The 18,162-nt window shown below is 50.7% G+C and overlaps 1 protein-coding gene and 1 pseudogene across 1 annotated transcript in view; one reads left to right on the forward strand and one right to left on the reverse strand.

Annotated features, from left to right (window-relative positions):
• CASTOR2 (cytosolic arginine sensor for mTORC1 subunit 2) overlaps window positions 1-4,082 on the reverse strand; it is a 49,251-nt gene extending 45,169 nt beyond the window's left edge. Inside the window, exon 1 of the mRNA XM_068968835.1 lies at window positions 3,970-4,082. Coding sequence (XP_068824936.1) covers window positions 3,970-4,082 — 113 coding nt within the window. The remainder of the gene's footprint in view (window positions 1-3,969) is intronic.
• Window positions 4,083-5,368: 1,286 nt separating this feature from the next.
• Window positions 5,369-17,897, forward strand: LOC138076147 (large ribosomal subunit protein eL39-like; annotated as a pseudogene).
• Window positions 17,898-18,162: the final 265 nt, after the last annotated feature.

Consider the following 18,162-nt stretch of genomic DNA (forward strand, 5'->3'; position numbering starts at 1 on the left):
CTGGAATCTGGGTCACTCTGCACGAGCCGGACATCCATCAAGTAAGCAGTTACTAAGTGCCTACAAAGCAGAGTGCTAAGCACAGCGGAGAAAGGACCTGGTTCAAATCCCAATTCTGTTTCTTCTGTGACCTTGAGCAGGCTGCTTTACTTCTCCAAACCCGGTGTCTTCATCTCTTTGGAACACATGGTAAAAAACAACGGTGCTAAGTTGCTTTAGTTGTGTCCGACTTTCTGCAACCCCATGGACTATAGCCCACCAGGCTCCTCTGTTCCTGGGGATTCTCCAGGTAAGGATACCGGAGTGGGTTGCTGTGCCCTCCTTGAGGGGATCTTCCCAACCTAGGGAACAAACCCACGTCTCTCACGTCTCCTGCATTGGCAGGTGTAGTTCTGGTTTCTCTGGTACTGGCAGAGGGGTGGGAGAGAAGAAAAAGATAAACAGATGCACAAAAAGCTTCCTGAAAGTAAGGTTTATAAACTAGGCGGTGGGAGAGTAAGACAAGCAAATGATATGCTCCTATGGACAAAATTTGAAAGGTGATGGTTACAGGGCGGAAGCAGAATGTCTAGATGGGGGGTGATGAGGGACAAGCATTCCTAGCGGAAGATTAGGCAGGGTGGAGGGGATGTTCCTAAAGCTTTAGAACAGTATGCTGCAAATACATGGGCTGGATATAACTGTTGAATATAGGTGTCACTGAACCTGTAATAGCAGATTTCTGAACTTGAGCCAGAAAGATGCTGATTCAAATTCAGGCTCTACACTGACAGTGTAACCTTGAATGAGTCACTTAACATCTGAGCCTCAGACTCCTTCCTTGCAAAGCAGGTGTAAAACCTAATTCAGAGAGTCGTGTGCCCAGTCGCTCAGTTGTGTCTGACTCTGCGACGCCATGGACTGCAGCCTGCCAGGCTCCTCTCTCCCTGGGACTATCTGGGCAAGAGTACTGGAGGGGGGTTGCCATTTCCTCCTCCAGGGGATCTTTCCAAACCAAGGACTGAAACCACCCTGCATTGGCAGGCGGATTCTTTACCCCTGAGCCACCTGGGAAGCCCCAATTTGAAGAGCTGTACTGTGGTATATGCAGGATCCTGAACCAGGATCTGGCCAATTCCCACTTTAATGCCCTAAGATGCACTGCCACCTCCTTCAGGAAGTCCTGCAGGCTCTCTCAGGTCATTCCCCAGATCCAGCTGCTAGCCCCTAGACACTTCCCTCTCTGGTGTGAAGGCCTCTTCTTTCTCTCTCACCAGGCTTGGGGCTTTGAGGAGGAAGAGGCAGGGATCTCAGCATCTCTTGAACCCAGCTGCACCCCCACAGGGAGTGGGCATCTATTGATGCCACATCCCTCCCAAGCCTCCACGCAGGTAGACCTGAGAGGGAGGAAGTGACTAAGTCTGCTGGGGGAGGGAAGCAGGGTTCAGGAAAGTTTTGGGTGATAACACTAGATCTTGAGGGTTCAACAGGAATTTACCGGTGGGAGGAGGGGGTTTCAGGCAGAGAACTAAAGCAGGGAGGTGTGAGTGGAAGTAAATTGTGGGTCAAACAGAAAATGTCTAACTAAAGATGAGAATTCTGGATTCAGATCCCAAAGGGTCTCAGATGCCACGCCAAGGATTTGCCCTTCAGGGAGTGACTGAAAACTTAACAGGCAACACAGTGACAGAAATGACAAGGCTCTGGGCCACCACTTGGGGGCAGATACTGATGGACAAATCAAAAAAGGACCAAAAGTTCTACCTGGATGATTGACTGTTGAAAATTGCTCCAATAATACATCCACACCCTGCTCCCCCTTATACTTGCATAAAGCCAATTTCCACAATCATTCCACACTACACCCGTAGCAGCTCTGTGAAACCTATGGGGCCGAGCGGTGCTATCTTCATTACAGATGGACAAAGTGAGAATCAGAGAAGGAAATGGATCTTGCCACGGTCACAGGGGCAATGAAGGGGCTCGTCACAACCTGAAGTCAGCAACCTGGCCCTGCCTGGGAGGCAGGCCTCTGGCCATTGGACAAATGTGCTCAGCACCTTCTAGAGCCAGATCTTGGAGACAGGGAGATGACCTTTGACCTCTGAGTCATCTTGAGACTGGACTCATCACCTGGGCTTCTTGCAGGAGAGGGAGAAGCGGGACCCACTGAGCGGTGGGGTTTCTGTGGTCCAGACAGGTCAGCAGGGGCTCACCCCCATGACAGGCCTATCTATGCGACCTCCAAACTGGACCCTGGTATGGGGGCTGGAAGGTGGCCAATCCCCCCACAAAGGGAATGGGACAGAGGGAGTGGCCCTTGGCTGCCTTTCTAAGCAGCCCCCAAATGCCCCCTCCTGCCAGCACCCAGGCCCCCGCACGGCAGCAGCCTGACTCATCATCCCGGTCTTTTGAATGGTAGCCGAGAAATCAGCCAGGGGGGCTGCCTGGGGCTGACGGCCAAGGGTTGGAAAAACAAGGCCGCTCTCTCTTACCTCCAGCCTTGGAATTTCAAGACAGGCTGGGAGTGGGGAGCAGAGGGCAGGTCGGTGCAGGAGGGGTGGGTATCAAGAGTGGGAGGAGGCTGGGGTGGGGGGCCAGAAGGGGTGGGGAGAGGTTCAGAAACTGAGCTGGTGGCTTTTGTTTTCAAATGACCTGTTTAATAATTACCTTTGCAATCAAAGGAGCCAGGGCCCAGGGAAGGTGAGCACTGAACCCTCCATACCCCACCAGGCAGCCGGGCAGCCAGAGAAGAAAGTAAACAAGATGCCACTGGCTCCCTGCTCCATCTCGCAAACAATGGCGGGACTGAGCTGCCGGCTCACACACACACATCAAAGTGAGATTTCCAGGCAAGAACTTTAACAGGCAGATAAGAGGCTTGGATTGAATTTTCCCCCCACATCCCGGGAGCTCCCCCTGAGCTTGCGTCCAAGGGGGTAGCCTAGGGGCCCCCGTCATTTTAAGTTAACCTTGATCTGTAGTTTATTCATTCATTTTGCAGAGAAGAACTACCTCCGTCTCAACCCCCGAAAAGCCTAGCCAGCAACAACTTCATCCCTTTAAACAGTCACAATGGTGGACAAACAAGGGATTTAAGTTACAGCGGCTAGCTAGCACTCACACTCCGGCTCCTTAAAAAAACATCATCCTAATCCAAGCCCCGGCCGGGGCTCACAAAGTCAGACCCTGACCGGCAGTGGGAAAAATCCAACTTGGGTTTTTTTTTTCAACCTCCCAAGGCCTTCAACTATTTTTCCCCCTGCAGCATCCAAGCCCAGCCTCAAGGCAGAGCCGTAAACACGCCTGCTCCTCCCCCTTCCACGGTTCGGCAAAACAGCCCCCCCCCGCCCCCCCACCTTCCCGGACCCCGAGAGAAAGAACCACAGCGACCCTCACCCGCAGCCCCCCTCCCCTCCCCTCCCCCAGCCTCCGGCGCCGTCCGCAATCGTCGCAGGCACCTTGAGATAAACACCCACTAATGATTTTATGATTTTTCTGCTCTGGGTAGCCGCGCTCAGCAGAATCCCTTCCCCCGCCCTGGCGACGGGGGCCGGCCCAACGGAGGGATTGGGGGATGGGGGGGGGCGTTAGTTTTTTTTTTTTTTTTTAACACGGCCGCGAGTCCACACCTGTTTTTCATTCATTCATTCGTTCGTTCATTCATTCATTAACGGATTCGTCACAGCTGCCTGCCTGGCCCTCTGGATCTCGGGGAGAGGATGGGAAGGGGGCTGAGATGGGGGGAGACAGAGGCACGGGTGCATCTCCTGTGTGTGCGTTGGGGGGGGGGGTGGCTCGGGGTGGAAGGACCCAGTTAGAGGGCAGATCGGGTGGCTTTGTCAAACACAAGACGAGCGATGCGGCGGGGGCGGGGCGGGGGCGCTCCCCGGGGTTCGAAGTTGTTTTCCGAGCCGCGGCGGCGAGGACAGCCGCCCGGGTGCGCCTCTTTGTCTCTCCCCGGCCGGCGCCGCGTCCCCGCGCGCTCACCTGGTCTTGGAGGACAGGAAAGCAAGTTTGATCAGGCCGTAGGTAAAGAGCGGGATACTCTCCTTGGCGACGCTGGCAACTTGCAGCCGGTGCTCCAGGATGTGGAGTTCCATCGTCCGCCCGCGCTCCGCGGCGGCTCATCCGCGGGGGGCGAGCCGCGGCCCCCGCCCCCCTGCGCGCACCCAGCCGGCACCGGAGCGCCGCGGGCAGGCGGCCGGGGGGACCAGGAGCTCGACGCCGGGCGGGCCGCGACGGACAAAGTGGGAGGCCCGCCGAGCCGCGAGGGGGGCCGCGGGCGGCGGGCAGGCGGCGGGCGAGGGCGGCAGCGCTGGCGGAGCAGCGGCGCGCGGCGCCCGGCGCGGAGAGCAGCTGGTGTTCGCTGTAACAAACAACTTGCCACTCAAACGCCGGCCCGCTGGGCATGCGCGGCCGCCGCGGGGCGTGTCGGGACTTGTAGTCCCGCGGCGGGGGCGCTGGCGGCTGCTGATGTCAGGGGGCCGGGCGGCCGTGCTAGGGGCCGGCCCGGTGCTGGGGAAAGCGCGGGGGCGGGAGGGTGGCCGGAGGGGCGGGTGGAAAATGCTGGAGCGCGGGTCCCCGCACGCTCACGGGGAGGCGGAGGGCAGAAACGGGGGCCTTTGGAGCCGGCCTGGGCCGGAGTGCAAACTCTGTCCCTCCGAGCTCGGGACTTGGCGCTTTTGGGTGCAAAGCGAGTGGCCCCCAGAATTCCCGCTCTTGAGGAGGCCCGAGTCTGGGAGGGGAGAGATTTGGAGAAACCGGTAATTACAGTGCAGAGAAGCAAAGCAAAATAAATAAAGCGTTGGGGGGGGGGGCGGTGTGTTGGGGACGGAGATGGGGCTTCAGTGGGGTTTCCTGGAGGAGGGGACATCCAGGCTGGGTTCTGAAGGATGAACTGGAGCTCGCTAAGAAGGGGGAGGGGCACGCGGGGATGGAGGCGGCCGGCGGCCTTCCAGGCAGAAGGAACAGCGTGTCCAGAGGCACAGAAGCGTGAAAGCCCCCACGGATCCGTGTTTGGCTTTGCTGGAGCGGAAAATGTGAGGGAGGAGAGGCCAGAGATAAGGCAGGCGCAGTCACCAGGAGCCAGGTCGAGAGGGTCATGTGTGCAGAACTAATGAGGTGGCCGTTTATCCGGCGGGACAGAGGGTGAGGGGGCTGCGAATGAGGGAAGAGTCTGAAATACACCCCCAAGGCTTCCCACCCCAGGCATGTCCGCGACTAACGTCCTGCCAGGCTCCCCCTTAATGGCCTATTGAAATTTTGAAATTTTCTAGGCTAAAGTTACTGGTGCTTTGCTCTTGGGCAAAGTATTTTGGGGACGTGATGGATTAGGTTTACCTGCTGGGGCTGTCTGGGAACTTTCTTTTTGGGGAAGATTCTGACCATGGCCTACCTCCATTCCTCAGCCCACCTCTTTGCGGTGGGGGGACATATGGGCTACCTTGTTTCCACAAAGGGGCTCAAAGGCTGCAATCTGGTGGCTGTTAAGGCATCTTGACCCCCTTCCCACTTTACTTTCACTCAAGAATTTATCTGCATCTAATGAAGAATATTCTTTTTGTTTTGTGTTGCTTATCTGTCTCCCTCTTCTAGAATCTCAGCTGTGTGAAGGCAGTGGGCTTTGTCCTCTTGCTGTATTCCCAGTGCCTGAAATGTGGCTGGCAGGTGAGAGACATGTATTCAATATTCATGGGATGTATAAATGCATACATCTCTTCCTTTAGCACAGAGAGACTTAGAAGGCCCAAACAGAAATGCATTCAGGGGCCAGGCATGTGTGAAGGTGAATAAAGCAGTTGGGTATCAGACAGTTGGGAAATGGTACAGGGGGAGGGAGGCTTGACTGAAGGCCTAAAATTCTTAAAGGAAAGCAACCCAAGAGGTGAAACCAAACAAGGCTAAAGGCAGAATTTGGTCAGTTTTCTGACTTCTGCTCTGGATGGCCTTGGTCAGCGTTTTTTAATCTGTAATTTATGATGCATGAGTGGGTGGTGAAATCAATTTAGCAGGGCATGACTAGTATTCAAAAAGAAAATTGAATAGAAAATGACACAGAACTTTGCGCATAGAACAGGTGATCTATTACTGTGATCTTTTCTATGTTTCAGGAAACTTCCATCTTGGCTACGTGTGTACATGTGTGCACACCGGCCTAAATGTGCATCTGTGAGCATACATGCACTGGATCTTGATGCACAGGTACTTCTCTGTGTCTTGGGTCAAAAACAATTTGAAAACCCTTGCCTTTCTAGTTAATTAAGCCAGGCTGTTGTAAAGTTTGCAAATTTAGAGCACATTGGTTGGATTTACAGAATTGCTTTCACTGAGCTGTATTTGGTGCTTAAGTTTTGAGACACTGACACCTGAAATGATCATTGGGAATTTGAGGAAACTGACCTCTAGGTTGTCAGATCGAGAGGATGGTTTCAGGCTGGGCCTACGGTGAGACATTCACTCTCAAGATCATGCCTGTCTTGGCTCTGCACGTTCTCGTGGAATTCACTTCTCTCTTGCTCCCTTAGCTTTGCACCCTTCTGGTTCTTTCTTGGTTTTCCTGGTTTTTCCCTCTTTGGTTTCTTTTCTGTCCAATCCTAAAATATGTGGAGGCCCACCTGGTGTTCCTTCCTGTAGTGAGTTTTTACAGCAGTGCCTGCCAGTGAATCTTGTCTCCTGCTAAGGTATCCCACATTGATTTTGGCCTTGTGACTTTCTTTGGGCAATAAGGTCTTAGCTCGGTAGTACATATACTTGGTAACCCTTGTGCACTGATGCTTGCCTGCTTGGTGGCTCCCTTGAGTCCATGACTCTGTGAAGAAGCCTAAGTGGAAAGAGAGGCCAGGTGTTCCAGCTGTTGCTGCTGAGCCCCGTCCTCTGCTGACAGCTGGCATCAACCAGACACGTGAGTGAGCTGATCTGGGACCTTCTAGCTCACTATCCAGACACATGCAGCCACATGAGTGAACCAGGTGAAGCCAGAAGAGGAACTACCCAACCAATCTATAGAGCAATAATAAATTCAGCTGACCCTTGAACAGCTGGGTTTAAACTGCTCGGGTCCATTTATACATTGTTTTTCTCAGTAGTGAATAATGCAGTGCCTTAAGATCCATGGTGGTTTGAATCTGTGGATGTGGAGCCATGGATACTGAGGAACCACATATATGGAGGGTCATTTATAAATTATAAGCAGGAAGTTCCCTAAGAATCTGCCTTGCAGGAGATGTGGGTTCAGTCCCCGGTTGGGGAACTGTTAGTAAGATCCCACATGCTGTGGAGCAACTAAGCCTGCTCACTGCAACTATTGAGCCCGGGCGCCTCAAGGAAAGATACTTTATTGTGCCACTAAGACCTGATGCAGTCAAATAAAAATAAATATTAAAAAAAATCATAAGCAGATTTTCAACTGATGGAGGATCAGCATTCCTAATCCCCACCTTGTTCAAGGGTCCACTGTAGTTATTTTTAGCAACTAAGATTTGGAATGATTTATTATGCAGAAATAGCTAGCTGATATTTTCCCTCACCCCTTATCTTCTCTCAAGATAAGAGAGTGGACTCAACCTCTGACTTCTGATATGTTCAGTTCAGTTGCTCAGTGGTGTCTGACTTCTTGCAACCCCATGAATCGCAGCATGCCAGGCCTCCCTGTCCATCACCAACTCCCAGAATTCACTCAAACTCATGTCCATCAAGTCAGTGATGCCATCCAGCCATCTCATCCTCTGTTGTCCTCTTTTCCTCCTGCCCCCAATCCCTCCCAGCATCAGAGTCTTTTCCAACGAGTCAACTCTTCGCATGAGGTGGCCAAAGTACTGGAGTTTCAGCCTTAGCATCATTCCTTCCAAAGAAATCCCAGGGCTGATCTCCTTCAGAATGGACTGGTTGATCTCCTTGCAGTCCAAGGGACTCTCCAGAGTCTTCTCCAATACCACAGTTCAAAAGCATCAATTCTTTGGCGCTCAGCTTTCTTCACAGTCCAACTCTCATATCCATACATGACCACTGGAAAAACCATAGCCTTGACTAGATGGACCTTTGTTGGCAAAGTAATATTGAAGGCCCCTAAATTGACAGTTCTAGGCCAGAACATGTTCCTGAAGCCCTGATTCACATATTTAACTTGCTGATGTTTGGGGATGTGTGTGTATGCATGCTCAGTCTTGTCTGACTCTTGTGACCCCATGGTCTGTAGCCCGCTAGGCTCCTCTGTCCATGGGATTTCCCAGGCAAGAATACTGGAGTGGGTTGCCATTTCCTTCCCCAGGGGATCCTCCCAACCCAGAGATTGATCCCAAGTTTCTTGTGTCTCCTGCATTGGCAAGCGGGTTCTTTACCACTGTGCCACCAGGGAAGCCTGGTGGTTGGTTACGTCCACCTAAATGTTCACAGGCTTGGGCAGCTCACCCTGTTCCCACCTTACCTCATCATCTAACCCAGGTATCTCCAGCCTCTGGATCTAATGTCTTATGATCTGAGGTAGAGCTGATGTAATAAATAATAGAAATAAAGTGCAAAGTCAGTGTAATGTGCTTGAATCATCCCCAAACGACCAACCCCACCACTGGCCCCCTAGTCCATGGAAAAATTGTCTTCCACGAAACCAGTCCCTGGTGCCAAAAAGGTTGGGGACCGCTGATCTAACCCATCCCAGACCTTCTCTTCCTCGCGTAATCTCTGTCTCGGTTGATGACATTGTTGCCGATCCCTGGAGTTACCAGCCTGATCTGGCAGGCTGTGTTTTCCAAGATGGTCACAAGGTCTTTTATTCTGCGTGCTCTCCTGGCAACGTGACATTGATGATCGTCTCATTAGGCGGTGGGTCAGTGTCCCCTTGTCTTGAGTCTGTGACTACAGAGGAAATGACACCACCTGTGACTTCTAAAACTAGGTCATAGTTTTATGACCTGTGTCCACCTGGTCCCCTTGGGACCCTCTGAAACCATATGCCGTGCTGTGAAGAAGCACAGGCTCCTTGGATGGATCACAGGTGGAAATTCGTATTGGTTTGTTAGGTCTGCAGAATGCAGACCGGGGGCCTTAAACAACAGAAGTGTGTTGTTTCACAATTCCGGGCGCTGGAAGCTCAAGACCCAGGGTGCGTTTCTTCTGAAGCCTTTCTCCTGGGTTTGTAGATGGCCACCTTCTCCTGGGTGTCCTCCTGTGGTCTTCCTTCTAATTTCCTGCTCTTATGAGGACACTGATGATATTGACTAGAGCCCACCCTAATGACCTCGTTTTAATTACCTCTTTAAAGACCCTTTCTCCGAGCACAGTCATGTTCTAAAGTTGCACATATGAATTGTGAGGCATGGTGGGCACGCTTTGGCCCATAGCAGTGTTCCAGCTTCCCCAGTGGCTGAGCGAGTAAAGAATCCACCGGCAATGCAGGAGACGCAGGAGACACGGGTTTGACCCCCGTTGTCAGGAAGATGCCCTGGAGGAGGGAATGGCAACCCACGTCAGTATTCTCACCTGAAAAATGCCATGGACAGAGGAGCGTGGCAGGCTACCGTCCATGAGTTGCAAAAAGTCAGACGCAATGGAGTGACTAAGCCCAGCACAGTGTTCCAGCCAACAGCCCCAGTGGATAACAGAAACCTTAGGGCAGATCTGACAGCCCCCAGATGTGGGGAGGGAGGCTTCACCCGAGACGAATGAGAGACGCTGAGGAAGAATCACTTAGCTGAGCCTGATCCCCCACTCGGATCATGGAAGGCAATAATTGGATAATTATAGTTGTTCTAAACCACTATATTTAATAGCAGTAGATTATTGGAATATTCTAGAATCAGTCTGGTTGCTGGTGGTGGTGGTGGATGACGGCAGGGGAAGCTGACCAGGGAATTATCCTGGATTGGTCCCTCTCACTTCCCCGCGCTGCCAGCCCCCCCACCATCTAAAACAGGTCTTGATTTTATTTACTGCACACCTCTGTAATCCAGCTGTCTCTTCACCTTGGCCATCATGTTCCCATGTCCTAGATAATTGCAATGGCTTCCTAATGTCCATCACATCCTCCTTGTGTTGCCTAATAGATGATCTATGATGTGGGCCTCCCACCTGTAACTCTTATAGGGACCACGGCTCTCCTAAGAAAGCCGAGCTCTGATCCTCCATAGTTGGTCTTACGGGAAGGAAGAGGCTTTCTCGCTAGTAGACCCATCCTCTCCAGTATGGTAGACATTGGCCGTACAAGGCTATTGAATACTTGAAACTGGAGCTAGTGCCATGAGAAATGGAAGCTTTAATTCTACTTCATTTTAATTGATTTAAAATTAAAAAATGGTGATTTAGTTATTGGAAAACATTGACGTATGTTTGGAAGAGGCTGCCCAGCTGTCCTGGTTTTCCTCGCACTGGGCTTTCAGGTTGTGGAACTCTTGAGTTTTAAAACCAGGACTTGTGGGCTTCCCTGGCAGTCCAGTGGTTAAGACTCCAAGCTTCCACTGCAGAGGGTACAGGTTCCATTCTTGGTCCGAGAACTAAGATCCCACATGTCATGCAGCATGGCCAAAAAAAAAAAAAAAAAAGGAAAACCAGGACTTGAGTAAGCGAGGATGACTTGGTGACACTGCTTTGAAACAGCTTGGTAATGGACATCTGTGAAATCCAAATACAGCTCGAGTATCATGGATGAGAATTTAGCGGCTGGATGGAGATGTGCCATAAATGTCAAATACACCCTAGCTTTCAAAGACTTGGTACAGAAAAAAAAAAAATCTTCTTAATTTCTTATATTGATTACCTGTTGAAAAGATAATATTTGGGATGTTGAGTTAAATAGAATGTATACTAAAATTGCATCTGTTTCTTCCTTAAAATTTGAAGTCATGTATGGCTTGCATTGTATTTTTATCTAGCCCTGCCCTTGAATAGTGGCTCTCAAACCGTGGTTGGTGTCAGAATCACTGGGGCACCTGGTAAAGATACCCAGGCCCAGGCCTTGCCCTGCTTGGGGAGCCTGGGCCCCTGTTCTTTATCAGCTTTCCTGGTCTCAGTCACCCTGCTGTGGTGGTGTGTGGTGTGGGAATATAGATGCCAGCAACCCCTTTCTTCTTAAGTCTGGGGTCTCTGGACCCAGGAAAACAATGCCCCAGGACAGGCACGGTCCTCAGTCTGCCTGGCTAAGGCCTAGCATGGGCTTTACCAGCACGAGCTGCTCAGATGGCATAGAAGTAGAAAAAGAAGAGAGGGAGGGGAGGGCCAGGAGAGCTAAAGGGGCATCTTTTTCTGGGGCTTTGGTTCTTTCTGGATCCTTCCTTAGTCCCTAGGTGAGCTGACCTTGAATTTCCTCCCCTGGGTTTGGCAAACAATACCAAGGGCCATGGGGAGTCATTGAAGGTTCTTGAGCAGGGGAGGAGCCCAATGAAATGGATATCTTTCCGAGGGAGCCCAGGCCTCCACCACCTCCTTTTCCCACCCTTCACCACAGGGCTGCAGGAAGAAGACATTTCTCTGATTCTCTGCTGGAGAGTCCCTTCCTGCATGCTCACCTTCACCCCCATGGAAAAGGATTGTGTGCTTATTTGCTCAGTTATGTCCAACTCTTTGCAATCCCATGGACTGTAGCCCACCAGGCTTCTTTGTCCATGGAGATTATCCAGGCAAGAATACAGGAGTAGGTTGTCATGCCCTCCTCCAGGAGATCTTCCCAACCCAGGGATTAAACCCAGGTCTCCTACATTGCAGGCGGATTCTTTACCGGCTGAGCCACCAGGGAAGGGAAAGGATTACTGGTCCCCAGAGTGCGGTGGACTGAGTTCACATGTGAACTGTCGCAGCCTAGTCCCCATCGGCCATTATCCTTATCTCGGGCACAGGCTCTTCTTCCTTCTTGCTCCCAGGCCTGCCCAGCCTTGCCAGGATCCCCCAGAGACCAGGTGCCGGCCTCTCTGCTGCAAATCCACACTTAGACACAGACGCCAGGCATCACTTGGCCCCACGGAGGGAGAGAGTGTGGGGTGTGGGAAACCAGCCAGCCAAGCATCACTGCATCCTTGAGAAGCAGGCCTGGTCTGAGTTTGGCCTCTATCACATTCTGTGCTGTGCAGATTACATCTTTCTCTGCTTTGGTTTCCTCATCTATAAAATGGGCACGATGGTGCCTTTCTCACAGAGCATGCTCATGCGGGGATGAAAAGAAAGAACGCCTTTGGGAAAACACCCAGCACTGCTCCTGGCGCTTGGCAGACACTCATTCATCAAATATTTGTTGAATGAATGAAGGAATGAGTGTGTGTGTGGATGGGCCCGTTGGCACTCTGGCCTCAAGGGCAGCCCCCCTCTGTAGTTTGCAATCTACTCCCTCCTGGCTTGTGGCTCCCCTCAGTGAAGGAGGAAAGGAGGGAAATGGGTATGTCTAGGGCTTCCCCTCGGTGCCTGTGTGTGCTCATTGGAGTTGATTCCCAGAACAGGTAGGGATTCATATGCTTGTTTTGCAGATGGGGAGACTGAGGCTAGGGGAAGGTCAAGAGGAGCCTACTGTGGACACAACTTTTCTTGGGTCTCCCAAGGGCCTGCACCAGGGCTGAGCACATCGTGCTGCTTAAGGAATGCCAATTGGTTGAGTTGGTGAGTGAACATCGGGCCCCGAGGTGACAGGAGAAGCCCCATCCTCTTTATTGTGACATCCTTGGGCAGGGTAAGAGGCAAGGAGTCTTTCTCTCACGCTCTGTCTTGGCTTATTTCCTTCCATACCCTCTTCCTGCCTCCTCTCCTTCTACTTCTCACCCTGTGCTCTTTCAGCAATTTTCCCCCCCTTTTCTTTCTTCCTCCCCTCCTCCCTTCTTTCATCTGTGGTTAAGGCTGGCCTTACTGCAGCTCTTTGATATTCTGGGAACTGATTTGAAAAGCATCAGGGCCTGAGATTCTGAAGGTGTGACTTGGGGTAGATTGTGCATCAGTTTTACGATCCCTAAAATGCAAGTGTCTGGATGGCTGCTTCCCAGGAAGGTGAGCTGTTATTCATTAAGTCATTGGGATGGGAGAGCCATAGCTGAGTCCTGTGGAACTAAGGAAGTCTGGGATGATGTGTGGCCTTCCCGGGGGTGGTGTTCCTTCAAGGCTTGTGGAGTGACTCAGGATGCACGTGTGGTGACTGACCAGTGGGAGAGCCCTGGGGGTCCTGGGTGACCTCTGATCCAGAGCAGTTCCAGAATTCCTTCTTGGCAGGTGACAGGAGAGGGAGCTGTACCTGGGGCGTCTTTTTGCACATCGCAAAGGCGATTTGCTCTCTTGGGAGGGAATCTGATCTCTAACATCCTTTGTGAAGATGCAGAAACATCTGCAGTGGACACTGCTGGGATTGCTCATGAGATATTAGTCTCATCTCAGTGAAGAGAGCAATTTATCAGAGGCCATTCCTTCCAGCGATGAAGAACCTTTCAGAACTTGATTGCACTTAATGCATCAGCCGTTCCAAAGTGTTTTATTCCACCCTCAAATGAGATAATGAAGCCCTTTAATTTACTGTTCAACTCCCACACAGAGTGAGTGGGTCAGGCCCGAGGAGACAGAGAGCTGGACCCCGGCTCAAGAGGCCAAGCACACCCAGGGTGTCGTCAGCCTGGAACTGCCCGTCTCCTGGCGGGAGCTGGCATGGAGTCCCAGGCAGCCCAGAGTAAATCCCAGTCTGGTGGCTTCCTTCCGCTGCATCCCCAAGCAAGTCACTTACTCTCTCGAAGCCTCAGTTTCGTCTTCTGTAAACTTAGGATGGTTGATGACACTGGCGTGGCAGGGTGTGGAAAGGATTAGGGGTGATGTGGCTAAGGGGGCAGTGCCTGTCACTGGATAGATCCTCAATACATAGCAATTGTCATTGAGTAGTGAGACGGAGCTCGGAGACCTCAGAGGAGGTCGTTCTTGCTCCTGGTCATGGGGAACACTCACATCCATGGCTCTGCCCTGGAGTTACCATTGGCACCAAGTAAACCAGCCTTCAAGGCCTTCACCTCCCGCTTCTCTGCCCATCTCATCCTGACCATTTCAATGGAGCTAGCCCCCTCAGGCAGTAGATGATGGATGGAGCTAGCCCACTCGGACAGTAGATGATGGCTGAATGGCTGTAAAAATCCAGCCATGGGCAGCATCGGAGCCCAAGCTGGACCTTGCCCAAGCCTCCTTCAGCCTCCCATTTGGACCTGGGAGCTTCTCGACCTCCCCTGCCCTGGCTCTTACCCCCTATTGGACAAGAGTATTCTGACATATGCGATGGTGCAAGTTCTGGGTAAATTTAAGGGGCCTCATTAGATTTGTGTTGATTACAATACTCTCCTCTAAAAACAATAACGTTTCTTGCTCTAACAATATCAGCCTTCCTAGGTGTCTCAGTGGTAGCGAATCTGCCTGCCAATGCAGGTGATGCAGGGAAGATCCCCTGGATGAGGGCATGGCAGTGCACTCCAGTGTTCTTGCCTGAAAAATCCCATGGACAGAGGAAACTGTCAGGCTACAGTCCATGGGGTCGCAAAGAACTGGACCCAACTGAGCAAGCGTGCATTGCATACACACACACACACACACACACACACACACACACACACTACCAGTATATTATGATGCTTTTCCAAGGATGGAAGTAAAGCATCTTGAGAAAGGGGTGTGTTTTCTAATGTGCTCACAGGTCAGCACAGATGAGCGGCTTACCCTTCCTTCCTCCACTGCCTCAGTGACCTTCCCCGGCTCAGCCCCACATCCCCTTATGGCAGGGTCCTGGCGTTTGTCCTCTGTCCCTGCTCTGGCCTGCAGGGGCCAGCCAGGACTTGCACTGTTGGCTTCATCTCAGGCAGGTTCCTGACGGGCTCTTGTCGCCTTGGATCCTGACCCCAGAATGACTCCTATGGACGTCTTCTCCTCCCCCAACTAAGATCCAGTGCCGCTAAATAAATAAATAAATATTTTTTTAAAAAAGTGTTCCTTTGGCTTATTTCCGTCCTCTTCTAATGGGACTTCTCTCCCTTTCAAAGTTTCTGCTATTTATTTCCAGGAGCCCCAGGGGTGTCTCACTGGTGCTCACAAACATTTTTCTGTTACGTTTTATTGCCGTTTTCCTCCTCCTGTGATTGATTTTCAAGCTGGGATGGTTGCTGTCAAGGTTTCTGCTGTCTTCTCCCATCGCTGTGGCCCTCACGCCTCGGAAAGCTGAGGACCTCTCCAGGATGAAGGCTGGCTTGGACACACCCCTCTGAGCTGCTCCCATCACCCTAAAATGACTTTCCTGTCCCTTCCAGGCTTGCCGTTTCATGGTCACACAGCTACAAAATATGCCGTTATCTCTTAGTACTGTGAAGACTGTATTCCCCCCAAAATGGTACCAACGATGACTCCCCATCTTCACATGGTCTTCATACAATGGGACTCTGACACCCCTTCTTCTTGGATCGGGATGGATTTGTGACTATGGCCGAAAACACAGAGGGTCGTAAAGAGTGATGTAGCTTCAGCTAGCTTGCTTGGAATGCTTGCTCAGGGGACCCAGCCACCATGCTGTGAGGAAGCCCAAATCGTATCCACCTTCCAGCCAGGTGAGTGGCGCTATCTTAAAAGAGTGGATGGTCCAGCCTTAGTCAGTCATCCTGGCCCATGCCACCTGGAGCAGAGATGAGCTGTCACCTCTGAGCCTTGCCCAGACTATGGATTCATGAGTAGAATGAGTGTTGTTTGAAGCCACCAAATCTGACATGTTTTGTTGCACTACTGTGCAACAGACACAGGGCTTCTCCAGTTTCCAGTATTCTTCCCTGGGACTTAGACCTGGAGCCACGGGGCTGAGCCCAGGGCCAACCTGAAGGACTGATCTGGCTCCACCCACTTGGGAATTATATTTCCCTTTCCTCAGGTTGAGCCTGTTCCTGGGAAGCTCTTGAGTCCTCTCAAAGACTGACCCATGGGGGCAACTGGCCCTCTGGAATTGACTGAAAGTAAAAGTCGCTCAGTCGTGTGTGACTCTTTGCAACTCCATGGACTATACAGTCCATGGAATTCTCCAGGCCAGTATACTGGAGTGGGTAGCCTTTCCCTTCTCCAGGGTTGGATCTTCCCAACCCAGGGATCGAACCTAGGTCTCCTGTATTGCAGGCGGATTCTTTACCAACTGAGCTATCAGGGAACTGGACATCCGTAAATCCTGGAGGGCCAGAGTTTAGATTAAAACCAAGACATCTCCTTCACTTCCTTCTTATCCTCCATTCCTAATCACAATCTCAGTTATTTTATGAGAGGGAAACTGAGGCTCAGAGAAGTTGAATTAGTCTCCTCAGGCAGTACAGCTGGGAAATGGGAGACTGAGATTTGGACGCACGTCTGTCTGCCTCTCCACTTCCCTGGGGACTGCTTCTCTGTGTTATGTGCAGAGGCTGATGCTTTACAGGGGCCCCTGTGTCTCCCTAAGGCCCTAATCCACTTTATCACCCTCTTTACAGACGGCCCTCAAAAAAGATATATGTTCAGATGGCTAATAAACATATGAAAGGCACTCAACCTCGTTTGTAACTAGGAGATGCAAATAAAAATCCCAAGCTGGTGTCCCAGTGGTTAGGATACTGCGCTCTCACTGCCAGGGGTGTGGGTTCAATCCCCGGTCAGGGAACTAAGATCCTATAAGCCACGTAGCACGGCCAAACAATGCCCCCCCAAACAAAACAGCAACAACAAAAGCAATCCAAGCATACCCCTACAGTGATAGAACGCGAAAGCGCATCTCTCGGACCATCTCCCATAGACTTGCGGCCCAGCAGTCAATTTGGCCAACTCGGGTCGTTCCAGCTTTGGTGTGCCCTCTGGGTTCAGTGGGGGCTCACTTTCTCCTTCTGCTTGCACCTGCTTCCTTCCTGACCACAAGTGTCGATCTCAAGAGCACGTCTTAATAAACATCCTGGGTGCTAAACTCCATCTGTTTCCAGGGGAACCTTATCAGTGACAACTACACATCCACCAGAATGGCTGAAAGGTTTTGAAAAAAAAAATTTGAATCCTGTTTTTCATGTTTTTGAAACATTGCAGACTGGAAGCAGACTCACGCATATATGGCCAGTTGATTTTTGACAAAGGTGCAACGGCAATTTAATGGAGAGAGGATAATCATTTCAACAAGTGGTGCTGGAACAACTGGACAGCCACACAAGAAAATAAAAAGCAAGCAAAAGAAAAAAAAAAAGCCTTGATTACCTGTACCTCACAACTTATACAAAAATCAACTCAAAATGGATCATAGACCTAAAAGCAAAATTTAAAATACTCCCCAGAAGGAAACATAGGAGAAAAATCATTGTGACTTCAGGTTAGGCAAAATTTTTCTTGGTTAGGCAAGATTTTTCTTAGTTATAGCTTCTTTATCCATGAGCTATAAAAGAAAAATATGGTAAATTAGATTTCATTGAAATTAAAAACATCTGATTTTGAAAAGACATTCTTATGAAAATGAAAAGACAAGCTACAGCCTGGGGGAAAATATTTGTAAAACACATGTGATAAAGAACTTGTATCCAGAATATAAAGCATCCTGAAAACTTCATAATAAGTGAACAAATGACCCAATTAAAAATGGTCGAAAAAATCGAATCAGCCCTGCAGACAAGAAGATATGTGGATGGCAGGTGAGCACGTTGAAGGATATTGAGCATCATGAGCTATTGGAGAAATGCAAAATAAAAACCAAAATGAGAGGGACTTCCCTGGTGGTCCAGTGGTTAAGAATCTGCCTGGTGTTCTTTTCTCTTCTCCTCCATCCTGTGTGGGGTTGAATTTGCTCCTCGCCAAGTCCTCTCACGAGACTGTCAGTATCGAATGATTCCTGGCCAAGAAACAAAGGCAGAATCATCCCATTCCCCAATGGACGCGAACAAAAACTGATAATAAAATCAGGTACAGCTCCAAGAGAAGACAGACATTGGAGAAGAATCAAGCTGGGTCTATAGGGAGCCTCACATGTGAAGTGGCACATTTATGCTCCGTCAAGGTCACTTGCATCTTAGCCGAATCACAGTGCTGAGACCATCACTACTGTCTGAACAGCTCATGGGAGAAATGGAATGTTTGGCTCATGGTGTTTCCTGACTAGTGGTTCATTTGGCTCAGAAATAAATACGTGAAACCTTTTATTGGAGCTGCTATTGTATTATTCTGGTTTGTGATGCTGTACTGAACAAATACCTTTTCTGTCAGGTGGAAAAAAAAAAAAAA

This window comes from Capricornis sumatraensis, chromosome 3 (assembly GCF_032405125.1).
Source record: "Capricornis sumatraensis isolate serow.1 chromosome 3, serow.2, whole genome shotgun sequence".
Lineage (NCBI taxonomy): Eukaryota > Metazoa > Chordata > Mammalia > Artiodactyla > Bovidae > Capricornis > Capricornis sumatraensis.